The 13,330-nt window shown below is 38.0% G+C and overlaps 1 protein-coding gene across 1 annotated transcript in view; it reads right to left on the reverse strand.

Moving 5' to 3' along the window:
• The window catches only part of BICC1 (BicC family RNA binding protein 1), a 91,590-nt gene that overhangs the window by 55,466 nt on the left and 22,794 nt on the right, over positions 1-13,330 (reverse strand). Inside the window, exon 2 of the mRNA XM_015866001.2 lies at positions 4,930-4,976. Coding sequence (XP_015721487.1) covers positions 4,930-4,976 — 47 coding nt within the window. The remainder of the gene's footprint in view (positions 1-4,929; positions 4,977-13,330) is intronic.

Consider the following 13,330-nt stretch of genomic DNA (forward strand, 5'->3'; position numbering starts at 1 on the left):
GCACAGTCAACGAAGTGACCATCACATGTGAAAGCCCTAAGAAATAGACCCATCAGACAGCATTTTCACACTGAAGGGTAACTCAAAATCACTCCCATTATTAACTACTGACATCCTTTAGACTCTTGCATCCATACCAAGATCTTGGAGCAGTCTCTCCCTCTTCCTGGTAAGCTGAGAGGAAGCAAAACAAATCAGAAGCTCATGGCACCACAGACTGACACAGACGGCTGTTTGAAGCAAGTACCAAAACTGCATGGCCTTCACAAACCCCTGTCACACGTTCTGAGCCAAAAATCTACATATATTTTAATGCTAATGGAGATACATGGATTGGTTTCTACACAGATAAAAAATTGAAGGTGTGGAACCAGTATCTGCAAATCACAGCTACTCCTGGTTCTTGCAGTTGAAATATAGACAAATCCCACAATAATTATGATGTATAATTAAAGCATGAATTCAATATATCTCACATGCAAAATACATAGCACTGGAAGAAACCCACAAGCCAGTAACTGCACAAGGGCCATCAGAAATCAGAATATAGCCTTAGGGAAACATTAATTACAAATACAAAGTTGCAGAGAAGTCATGGATGAAGAGCAGGCAAACCCCTTCAAAAGTTACTGCTCAACGACGATTGTAATCGGTCTGGGACATCTTAGTTTCAGGTCAATGATTAATACTTACGTCTGAAAGCACCCTAAAGCCAACCACATTTAGAGCTTTACCTACACATTTCATGACCAAAGATTAAGAAGTAACACTGACCTATTTCCAGCGTGACCTACAGCAGACAATGACATCTTGGGTTCTATTTATCTGTAGGAATATGCACTTAAAGTATCCACATATACAATAACCTCATCACTATATTCACACATGCACTTGGCAAAAGTGAACGTCTGCCTAACATCAACCCAAAAAATGCTCTTCAAAGAATAAGCAAATGAAAATAAAGGATTTTGTAGAATAAAATATCATCTTAAATGAATTGAACTTGAGGCTGTTTCCTTACTGCCTCTGCTACAAGAGCATCCTAAGCTAAAAGTAATGTACATTCATTAACTAATGCAAATGATAACTTGAATATGACCAAGAAGAGATGAAAGATGCAATTAGGTATATCTATTTGCAGTTTTTTTTTCCATTTCATCGTTTATTGTACTGTGTTTCTGATTTTTATCCCGGAGAAGTAGCTAGCTTTAAAAGATAGTTTCATTGACCAGTGTTTCTAAAACAGCTGCAGTACATTCAAATGTTCTACACATTTAATCAAGAAAATGAGCAAAGAAAACCATAGCCTTCCTTTAGACACTGAACCATGTTGCAGTGAGGAGCTTACATCTGCCCTACAGTTAAGCACTTGGGCTGAACCCCACGAGCACATTCCCAGAGCCTCTCCTGAACACAAAGCCCCATATTAGCCTAAGAACTCCAATCAACTAAATCCCAGCATTCTCCCATTAGTCCTGAGGTTCAAGTTCTATGTATCTATCTCCTGATGCACTGAGGAATTTCAGAGTGAGAGGTTATCATTTAGCACTAAGATTTCCAAATATTAATAAAAGATAAAGGCAAGACAAGGAGGCTAGAACAAAAAGCAAGCAGAAATGATGTATTAAATTCCCCTCCGTCCATACAGCCAACCCTCATCTGTTTTGGATTACAAACTCCTTAAGGCAGAGACCCATCACCTTCTTACGTTTTACATGAAAGTGCCATGCACATCTATAGTGCTACATAAATTATATGTTCCCTGGAACAATGTACTGGCTTTGTCTGGGAAGTGCCTTGCTGCATACGAGGCATGAACCAGATGTTATGGAACTCAATGGAAAAATTCTGCCATCAACTGCAAATGGGCTTCGGATTAAGAATATGTAATAATTCTATGGTAAATATTACTCACTGAAAAAATTCAATAACAGAAAGAGCAAGGCCTGCAGCAATCTTTGACATTAGCTGTTTTACATAATAGCAGCAGCCCACCAATCCACACTGAACTAATATTACCTGTCATGGAACCACAAACCAGAGTGATCTGGAGAGAAAAACTATCATTTGTTAATTTCTTCTTAAGTAGTTAGCAGCTGCCAGAGGTTGTGAAAAATCTATTAGATTACGTTAGGGCTTCCCCCACCCCAACTCTGAAGCAGTAGTAAAACTTAAAGATATCAGAAGCACAAAGTCCTCAGATTATTATTAAGTAACACTACAGGAACATGCTCATCTACTTTCCCTCTTTCATATTTCATTCCATAGAAGAGGAAGCTGTATTTCATCAGCATCTTCCCCACAATACAGCAGAAACAACAGCCATATTTGACCCATGCAGAAATTGATGGGAACAAGGGCAAATTCTGCAGCTCCATCAGCAGAAAACATACTCAGTTCTGCTAATAAGCTCAGTGAAATATTGCACCTCCATATTTGAACTGTTATTAAGCGTTTAGCTTTAGAAGTTGATAGGAAAAGTTCACATCCACTAAAGCCTACCTTATTACAAAAATTAATGGCAGCAATGCTGCTCAGTCATGTTGCAAGATCAGTAAAAGACTTAACACCACAAAACTTGTGTTAATAATCCTACATGAGTTCTGACTTCAAGCCCAGCTCAGGGAGCATGAGTAACTTCTGTTCCTCCTGATGTCTAGCTTACACCAGCTGAGCTGTCTCTCATGGCCCAGCCACCAAGCCAGGCATCTGCGAGCAATCAGCACTGCCTTACTGCCTCCAGTTCTGACCTCCTCTCTTCCCTTTTTGTCTGCCTCTTTCAAACTGAATCACCTTCTGAACCTTTGCCCACTGTCACTGAAGCACTCACATGAAAACTCACGCCCAGCCCACTCCTTTCAACCCACAGTAAGCGCAACACATTTGTTACTCAGAAGACATTTGTACTGTCTGAAGAGTTAATGCACAGCAGCATTTATGCAAATTACACCCTCAAATCTTGATGTCACTCTTAAGCAGCACTCTTACCCTCACCAATCAACTCCCACATCTGATAACACAGCCCTGAAGAGAGGCCCATTTAAAACCATTTAAAGACGTATTTAATACACCTTCAAATTCCTACTAAGTTTCTGAAAGTATTTTGCTCCCTTAGTTTCCTGTGTGTTACCAACGTTTCAAGTCACTTTTCCTCACTGCACAACCTGGAGCACATCAGAAGTCTTCATTTTACCTCCAGAAACTGCCTTATTCATTTCACACGAGAGAAAGGAAAAAACCGTAACCCCGATTAAAGGAAATTGCACAGACAGAGACGGTGAGTAAGCCGTGAGACACTGTCCAAAGATCTTTTTTTTAACAGAAAGAAAACTTGTGAAGATAGCTTCCATCTGTTTTTATTAGCTGTAGTATCACATGTATGTGCACAGAAGACTCACTAATGAATGTTAAACTATGGAGTTGCTGAGACATTAAGAAGAGCCTTAAAGTGAAGCATTTTTAGCCTGTTGCTACATCTGCACTGTGCCTGAATAATAACTACACAAGCTTATGACAATACATTAAGACCAAAACAGCAATATTGATATTTTGTCATCTAAGCAATACATTCTTATTCACAAAGGACACTTATTTTCCTATTAAATTCAAAACTGGATTTCTTGCAAAACAAATAATGCGTAATTCTAAGGTAGGTTATACCTACAGTAGATAATCAAGTATCCAAACACATTAAACATGCAAGTCATTAACTCCACAGAGGAAATATTCAGCTGTAAGAATTATGAGCAACGTTACATAAGGGTGAGAAAATATTGTACCATAAAATCATGTGTAGAACAAATTATTTGCTACTAAGGCTCAGCTTCGTTGCATCAAGTTATAAAAAACCCACATATTTTAATTACATCCTAAGGATGAATTCTTGACATGCCCCCCCGATCTGTGCACACTAACATTGAAAAATAAAGCAACACATTCAGAAAAGTAACTCATTTGTCAATCCCAGTGTAGTCTAATGTCATCTAAGAATCCCATATAATACTTAATAAAATAGATATTGTGCCATTATCCACACTCCTCCCCCTCCAGCCTTAATCAGGGCATCTGCTGATCTCACACAGGATAAAGTGTTCTTTCGCATTTAAAAACATCTTCTAAAAGTATGACCTCTAAATACGAACAAAATACAGAAAATAAGGGCAGCTACTCATTTAAAAGACAGCTAATCAAAAGAGTTTCAAGGCATTTCAGGATACAGTCTGAAGGTTTACATTGTCTTCTCTGGAGTACAAAAAACCATACAACAGCTCATTTTTGTTTGCATACTACATGCAGCATCTTCATCAACTCATAAATAATAATTTACACATTTTTCATTAAAAAAACCACGTTGCTTTGTAGAAAGCAATTTCAAAGCCATTATTCTTGCTTGTGTTTCTCTTTGTAGTTGAGCTGCTGTGGGACTATTTTTTTCCAGACCTTCCGTGCCACTGCCTAACCACAAACTTTATTGAAACACTGTGTGGATTGTGCATTTCTTTCTTAAAAGGACTATGCATTTCTCAACCAAATATTTATGCTTTCAATGATAGCACAATAAGTTTTATGTCAGTTCTCCAATAACAGGATGTAGTGTTTATCCACAGACAAAAACATTAAGACCACCTCACCATCTTTCTGGTGAACCCTCTGCTATTAGGGGGAGTACTTCCAAAATGCATCGTTTGAAACTTCCAATTAAAGAAGATTTAAGCTTCTAAGTGAATTACAGTAGAATACACCAAAGATCGTACTTGTCATTATTGTCCACGTACAGCTGACGGTTAATAGGCATTAAACAGCATCACTGAAAAATGGATTTGATCACACAGTTCAAACTGCACAGTCTCACTAGTATAAATTGTGAATGAACAACCAGCACTGTTTGTCTAGTCAGTCGTTATTACAGAATTACAGCAACTTTCTTACCTTCTGAAAAAAGTCTTCCCCACTTTTCCCTTTGCCCTCAGCAGCAGCTGGAAAACAAAAATGACATCTGGTTACAAAATACCTGGGAGAAAATTTCTAAGTCTACATACAAAGAAACCCATCAATGAGCCCACATTACTGTGAAATTATAACTCTGGGTAAGTTTTTTCTTATGCAATAGACATTTATCAACAACTGACTAACACTTGGAACAACATCTCGTGAGTCATTTGCAAAGGATCGGTTCCAAGCACATGTTTATTTGCATAATAGAGCTACTATACATATATACTTCGTAACTAAAACTTAGATCTATGATCACCCTCAGTCCAATGATTTATTTACACCGTGTGCTTTGCCACGAATTCTATTAAGATGTAAAGAGAAAGCTGGAAGGGCACAGCATTCACTAAATAAAGATTAAGAATCAGAACCAAAACAAGACTAAGCAGTGAATTAAGTCTGAATCAGGTTAGTAAGTACCTCTATTCTACTAATAACTTTTTCTTAGTATTGAAGTGAAATAAAGCAACTTGATGCGATACTCACTGCTCTTTGGTTTACTGAGGTTGACAAAGCACCTCAGAAATCCAAGCATGCTTTCATGCTGTTGTATTTGCTTGTCAGGCAGTGAATTTTTGCAGTACTCCTTTAGACAAACAGTACTTCTGAGCTGCTACAGTCAACACAGGTGAAGAGTTGAAAGCAGCCCTAGATCCCAGGAATGGCCCAACATAAAGACCAGAAGCATTAGCAGTTTTGAATACAGAAAGGGCATTCAAGAAAAGTAACCTGAAGCTAGAAGGTGCACTGAATGGGGCTGCTGGTATCAGCAATTAGCAGATATGAGCTTGTCAAGAAGGGCGAACACCACCCTCTTCCTCTTGCCTAGCACGGTTCTAGCTGTGTCAAATCGTGCTATGCAAGAAGTCAGATCTGGAGGTTCTAGATCTTGAGCTTCTGTGATGAAGAGCAGATAAAAGGGACATGGGCACAGGTGAGTGCAAGCACACTGTGCCCTGCATTCTTGAGGCCACACCGGGACATTCACATTAACAGAAAAGGCAACAAAGACTTTGCGAAGAGCAAGCAACCACTAACATAAATATCCATAGGCAGTAAACAAAGTAAGCAGCTTGAATATTTTTCCAAAAGCCTGCGGTGGGGTGGGGGGAGAGAGTTATTTGGGAGGAATAGCAACAGTAGCATCATTTCAAAACAGGACTTGCAAGCATAGAAGAAACAAAGATGCAGCTTTGTGGTTTCAAGAACAAAACAGGGATTAGGGCCTAGATTCATTTCCACAATAATTTAAACCTCTCACTGTACTCAAGGGTGATGTAAGGGGATTGCTCTTAAATGCTACAACTGTTTGCATATAACATATGTTGTAGCTTATCTGTGTTACAACTTGAGACACAGCAACCAAAACACAGTAGGTCTTCCAGTAGCGAGATAATTAGGAGAAGGATAATTGCCTCTTCTCCCCAAAAAGGAAAACTTGCAAATGAAATACCGAGTGAAGGAAACAAAAGAGATGTAAAAACAAGTTTCCCGATTGGAAACCTGGATTGCTGAAGACAGTCATGGTCTTTGGGGAATTTTCTCCGTGTCTCACACACAGAACAGATGGCCAGTTAGCCCCACCACCCACCTTCACAGCTGTTCCAGCTACTTGGCTCTCTCTGCTCTTTCAGTGACACAAGCAATTCCAGACAGAGCAAAAGCCACTGAAGATACAAGGTAATGGCGTCAGATCACTGCTCCTATCCCAGAAGAATCAGTGCTACTATAATTGAGAGCTTCTCAAGAAGCATCACTAACACCTAAATACCACAGACTAATCCTAGACCACAAATCTCTATGCAATTCAATATGCAAGTTTGCATTCTTTCATTCAGAGTCAAAGCAGAAGAACCGAGTGAAACATTCACCCTGCTGCAGAGTAAATCCCAGCTTAACAACCTGAGGAAAGAGCAGTGCTCTCCTCATCCACCAAACCCACACTGCCTGTGACAGCAGAGTACACTGCTGGAAGCTTCAGCAAAAAAATTGCAAACAAAAACTTTAGACAGCAGCCACTTCATAGATGCATGTTGTTTTTTACACATCTTTCACTGACTCGGGAAAAGCTTTGAAACATTTTAGGGAGGCAAGTACCACAACGCTATTTCAAATGATACATGGGCCCAATGTGCTTTTAATCAGAGGGTCCAGAAGACAAACTGTAGATGAGAAGATGACAGATGGGAAGCTGAAGTTGTAGCTTTGAGAATAGGCAGATTTTGTTTCAGCTGCAAATACATGATTTCTAAACTGAATACAAACAAGAGATGGCTTAGATAACGGCAGCGATGCTCTGCAAGGCATTTAAGGAGAATGCTGACAGTGCAAATTCCAAGTTCCTTATTGTAGGTTTGTTTTTAATCTGAATCATTCTGGTGACCTGATTTACAGCTTGACCCGACCAGCAAATGTATGACACATCACATGGATCCCAAGAAGCACGGACAAGGAAGGGAAAGGAGGGAATGGGAGTGTCCTAATGAAGCTAGTGCAAACAGCATTTACAATTTTAGTCATTTTAAAGTTTTCCAATGGCTTTATTATAACTGCTTTACTTTATTTCAGGATTTCCTATGTGCCCATTATGTCTGGGCTCACTTTATTTTGTATAAAATAGTTGCTGAATATTAAGGTGGCCTAACAACTGCCATCTCTGATCAGCACTGAACGAAAAACAACACTCAATCACAGCTTAAAACATTGAGTTAGGCTTGAAATGATATTTTCCTATTTTACAGTTAAAGCTAAGAGAATAAGTCAGATAATCCACACAAGGCAGAACATCATGTTTATCACTAGGTTAGCTATTTTCCACTTAGTTCGCCTTCTGCCATTCTCATTGAACTTCTGGTAACGATAATGTTCTTATATTGTGAGGTTACTCCATCTCCTAAGGAGGAGAAATTACACTTGAAAACCCAAAAAAATACCATCGTTTATATATTGCATACATTTAATATATGTTAACTTCCAAATGAAGTATGCATGTATACATATACATACACACATATATTCACAGAAGAAAATTTAGCATTGATAGCTTCTAACACAGTGAAGACTTTGGAGAGAAAGGCTTTGCAATGGTAAAAGAGGCAGAGGATTTCTTGCCTCTAAAAATGGCAACAGTTGCCAAACACAAGGGAAAAGTTACCATTTCTTTCTTAATTAAAACAACTAAACAGATTCTGTTCAAACACCACCAGCTCAGTATCTTCAGCAGGGAAATGAGCCCAAAACTATTCCCCAAAATTTTACATTTTACGCCCAAGTCATTGAAAATGGGTTCCAAACTGTGCAGCATTCGTTACAATGAGCTGCAACTCCGCAAGCTGTTGAAATTGACCTCAGTCAGACAAACTGAAATAAAAGCAAGCGCTAATTTGTGTTTAGGGGAAAAGGCCTGAAAGGTCACTGCATCCTAAGCTCAACCTTTTTTTCTAAACAAATCTTGAGAATTAACCCTGACTTCCAAAACAAATCTCGTCTTTGTAACATCATATTGAGAAGCTCTCAGAATTCATAGCTGACGTTCATATCCCGGCAGATTATTTTAGTTCATTTAATAATATTAAGTGCAATGTTAATACGAAGCCAACACTTCCTCAAAAAACAGATATCACAAATATGGCATACATATTAAAAGTGCAGTTCTTTCGTTTTGTAACGGTACGTTTCACAGCAGAAGCCCTACCATGTCAGACAGCACTCCTCGAACTCAACTACATGTCCAGCACAACAAAGAGTCATCAGCATCTATACTGAGAAACAGAAAAGGATCCGTGCTTAGACAGCATATCCAGGTGAGCTCTCAAATTCCACATGTGGTCAACACCCTTCTGTCAGTGGCCCCATCCCCAAAGTGAGCTTGACCACATCACTTACCATTCTGCCACGTCAAGCAGAATGTTAATTAACACCATGCACTGACTCCAGGCCAACAAAGCTTTCATCTTCACCAGCCTTTCCTACTCAGCAAGTTTTGGTTTCTTGGAAACAAAATTTACTTCCTCGTATTCAATAATTACTTAACTGACCTTCACAAAAACTAGGATTATTTTTACATAAAACGATAACATTGGCTTCAGAAATACAAGGAAAGACTAAATAAATGTGCATAATAGGCATTTTATATTTTAAGCTATACTCTGTTTATTATAATTTCTTCCATACCATGAAATATTTTATATCGGGTTTTCACTTTTCAAGATATACTGGATTGCCAAGGTCCCATCCAATACAAATATGGAACAGTTGAAACAGGTGTTAACTATTATTGTACCCATTAAGTGCATTGCTTGTCTACTTAATCACCAAATCAGAAAAAAGCCACATCGTAATTTAAGCTGACACAGACCAGTGAATTTTAACATTTATTTTAAATGTTCTTTTAATCATGAAAAGAACAGCTTACAAAGTAGACCACATTTTACAGGAACCGAATCAAAGGTACTTGAATTCAGTCAAGTTTGGTTTAAAGAAGCCATTACTGCAAATTGATCTCACAAATCAGCTTTGTGCCTCATTCTCTAAGCTCTTGAAATTGGTACTGAAAAGCAACAAAAAATACTTGTGCATTTTTCTTTAAGCTGGTTACTATCACAGTTTCTTTCCCTTCACTTACCAAAGAATCTGATTGCATATTCTTGTCTCAGGGTTTCAGCTATGAAACAAAATTATTCCTTGCATCAGAAAATTCATTTAAAAAAAGAGCTAAACATATTTGAGTTTCAACAAGACAAACCAACTTAATGTGATTTTGTCCAACTGTAGAATAATAAACTTTATGCAGTAATAAAAACAAAAAATTATCTAACTAAATCACAAAGAACATCTAAAACCTGTTATTTTCCTCATATTAGTCAGTTAACTTTTTTCAATGTTAAAAAAAGAAGCGTTGACCCAATGCTGACTTGGTTGTTTTTGTTTTCAAGAATTGAATGCTCATTGTCAGAAATAGACTAAAGCCAAAGCCAGAGCTTTTTCCTCAGAAGGTACCAAGCAAATCATCACAGTTATGCTTGAATCAGAAACCAACACAAAAAGATGATGGGTTTTTTGTGCACAGACTATAACCATACACACTCTGAAAGCTTGCACACATCAAGCCAAGATTAAGAATTCCACCCACTATAGACCACTGAGTTAAACCAAATTGCTTCAAATGAGCCGTCAGTAACAAAAAAGGGCATACACTGATTAAATAATATGACCTCCAGTTGAATTTGTTGATATCTTAAGTAAGTTACCATTTCTCTTCTAATTATAAAGCTAGTCCCACTTCCAGTTTCCAGCTTACAAAGAAGTTAGAGTAAAAGCTGATGAGACAAAATGAAAGCGGCTGGCAAAAGAATGTAGGAAAGCTTAAATAAGCAACCCATTTGCATAACAACCTTTAATTCTATTATTGTATTGGCCTTTCAACAGTATTTCAGCTACATATTCATCTCAATGCGAGGTAGCTTCAGTTTTCTGTGTCTAGTCTTGAATCTACTTAGTCAAGAAATATTCACTCTGCACCAGAATTAACCTTGTGTTCACATGAAGTGTGAGCTTCTCACAGTGTAGGATAAAAAAACAAAAGTCACCAGCAACAAAGGGAAAAAAAAAACAACACTGATTTTATAGTACCATTAAATATTTTGTAGCTCATACATTCTGGTATTTGAGGATTTCTATGAGCTTTGTAAGCATTCCAGAGTCACTAAGCAGAGAAAAGCAAACCAATCAACCAAGTGATTCTACTTTCAGGTTTCATTAGGTTCACTGCTAAGGCAACCTGTAGTTCTTGAGGATGCTCACTGCAGACCAGGTAGAGTACATCACAAAGTCAACTGGAAGTATCAGAAAGAAGGGTAATGGATAGAACACAACGCACAGTACTCAAGAAGTTATTGGCAGCCACAACTAAAAAAGCTAGCAAAAAAAATGCACCTGTTTGCTGACAAACTTGCCAAGTGAGGAACTACAAAATATCTGTAATAGTACTTAATTAACCAATGTCTACATATTGTGTGATGAAACGATTCCAGGACTGTAGATAAAAATACAACTATCATCTTTCGTTAATACGTAATTTAAGAGGAAAAACAATTGAAAACCAAACAAAAAGATATCCACAACACAAATTTTACACAGGAAGTTTCTTTCTCTAGTTGAGCAGCCTACAGAGAACTGGAACAATTTTAGCATTCTCAGTAAAGGACAAAAAACAGTCTCTGTTAAATAACTGGATGTTTTTGGGTAGGTTCCACTGTATCTCCTCTTGGAACGAGCTTAATACACAAGCTATGAAGCTATTAGTGAAAAAGCCAGATGTGCTAGAACTTGTGACAGACATAACTAATGCAGAGGAAAAAAAAGAGTGGCCTCTGAACAAACTGCTTTTACACTGTTGTTAAAATGCAGCATTTTCTGAGCACTGTGGAAGTGCAGCACCTATGGCCTCTATTTGGGTTACTACCTAGCTGCGTAAGATTTCTTTCCAGGCCTTTCCTGAATGCACACAGACAAGTTCATATTTTTCATTCAGCCCTCAAGTCTCCATTTATTTTCACATATAAAATTTTGAAGACTATCTATCATGTAAACTACATAAATAGTCAATTACTACAGCAATTTTTCAATAATCTTTTTCCTCACACTAGAATAAAATAAGGCTTCTGGAAATTAAGTGAAACCATCCCACAACTAAAATGCAAAGTTCCCTCCATCTGTTATATGCAATAAATAAGGGGAAAAAAAAAATGTCAAGAAACGAACAAACAAATTAAGCTTAATGTCACTTCATACATTGCCAAGAAAGAATGCCATATACGCTCAAATGACCAAGATGGTTTTTAACTAATATTCCAGAAATTTACTTCTAGTTTCATTAGGGACCTGATGGATGTGATGGCTAGCAGCATCAAGCAAAACAGAGTTAATGCTACAAGCTATTGCCTTGTCAATTTTCTCTCACTGGCATCAATACTTTTAGAATTGCATAGCTATGAAGTTCATCCAGAACCAACGGCTATAAATTTTAGATATATACCAACAGATTTTTCTCATTCTGTAGAACAAATTTATCTCTAGGGGAAACAATTTCTGCCAAGTCTCTGCATAGAGAAAGTATGCTTATCTGTGCATTTCTATCATCACATCAGAATGCAAGCTAGCTGTGAAGCTGGGGTTGCCCTGAGACCTCTTTTCCACAGTGGGGATCTCTCCTTCAGAAGGCAAATTGGTCTGGCTCATCTCCTGAAGCACAGGATGCTTTCTTATGAGACAAGGAGCACAGAAGACTTTACGGTCCAGAATTTCAGACTTCAAAGATAGGAAGTGAGTGCTCTACTGTCTGCCAGCTACTCATAAGAAATCAGCCAGGAAAACCAAGCAGCTGTCAGTAATGTATTACCTGATTGAAACTGCTCTATTAGCTCTCTTAGCGTGGATTCTTCACTATTTAAACCCAAGAAACCCATAACTAATACATTGCTTCTCTTCCCTTGCATGCAGAAATTCTTTGCCCAGCAGCTTGATCATAATTGCTACATTACAATTAAAAACATGGGTCAGGAAGAGGCAGAGGAAAAAGAACGCAGAAGTGAATAGTAGTGAAGTAGCACTGTAGAAGTCACTGTGCAATGTCTTCTACTCTCTGCTTCAGCATATCAGGTAGGTAATTGCTGAAAGCCTCCTATATCACTTGTCAGAGGCATTCAAGGACTCCAGTTGCTGCCTATAGCAGACATGCCAACTCAAGTTTTCAGCTTCCCCTTCTTAATGCACAAACTTTGGTTAGCATTAGTTCAATGCTAGCTTTTTCAGAGCCCATCCTCACCTTCCTAATCTCACTCATCTAGTCAAAAGCTAGACTGCAACCAAAGGCTCTTCACTCTAGTTATACTTAGTTGTTTAAACCATAAGCAGAAAACCAAGGAGAGTTGCTATGTATTCCACACTTTAAAAAAACTTGTGAATTATTTGATGGTCAAATTACGGTATTTATCATGATGAGTCATTCTTTTATCTGCATGGTGGTTTGGAAGAGTTAACATACTACACCAGGGAGACTGACAGCTGCATTGTATCTACATGATGTAGAAGAGCTATTAAGAATCTTTCATTTACTCCAATTTCAATAACAGATTAAGTCATCTGGCCTGCTTCTGGGAACAGTTGAGGGCTCATCTGAAATTCCTTAGCTAATTAAAGTTCAACAGAATTCTACATAAAAATAGAAACCCTAAGAATTTCCTTAAAGTCTAAGAAATCTCAAGCTACTCAAGATTGCTTTTCAAGTCCTGCACACACAGAAAGCAAAGCTTGCTGCCAGGCTGTAGGTAAGGAGATG

The sequence above is a fragment of the Coturnix japonica genome, chromosome 6 (assembly GCF_001577835.2).
Source record: "Coturnix japonica isolate 7356 chromosome 6, Coturnix japonica 2.1, whole genome shotgun sequence".
NCBI classification, from domain to species: Eukaryota; Metazoa; Chordata; class Aves; order Galliformes; family Phasianidae; genus Coturnix; species Coturnix japonica.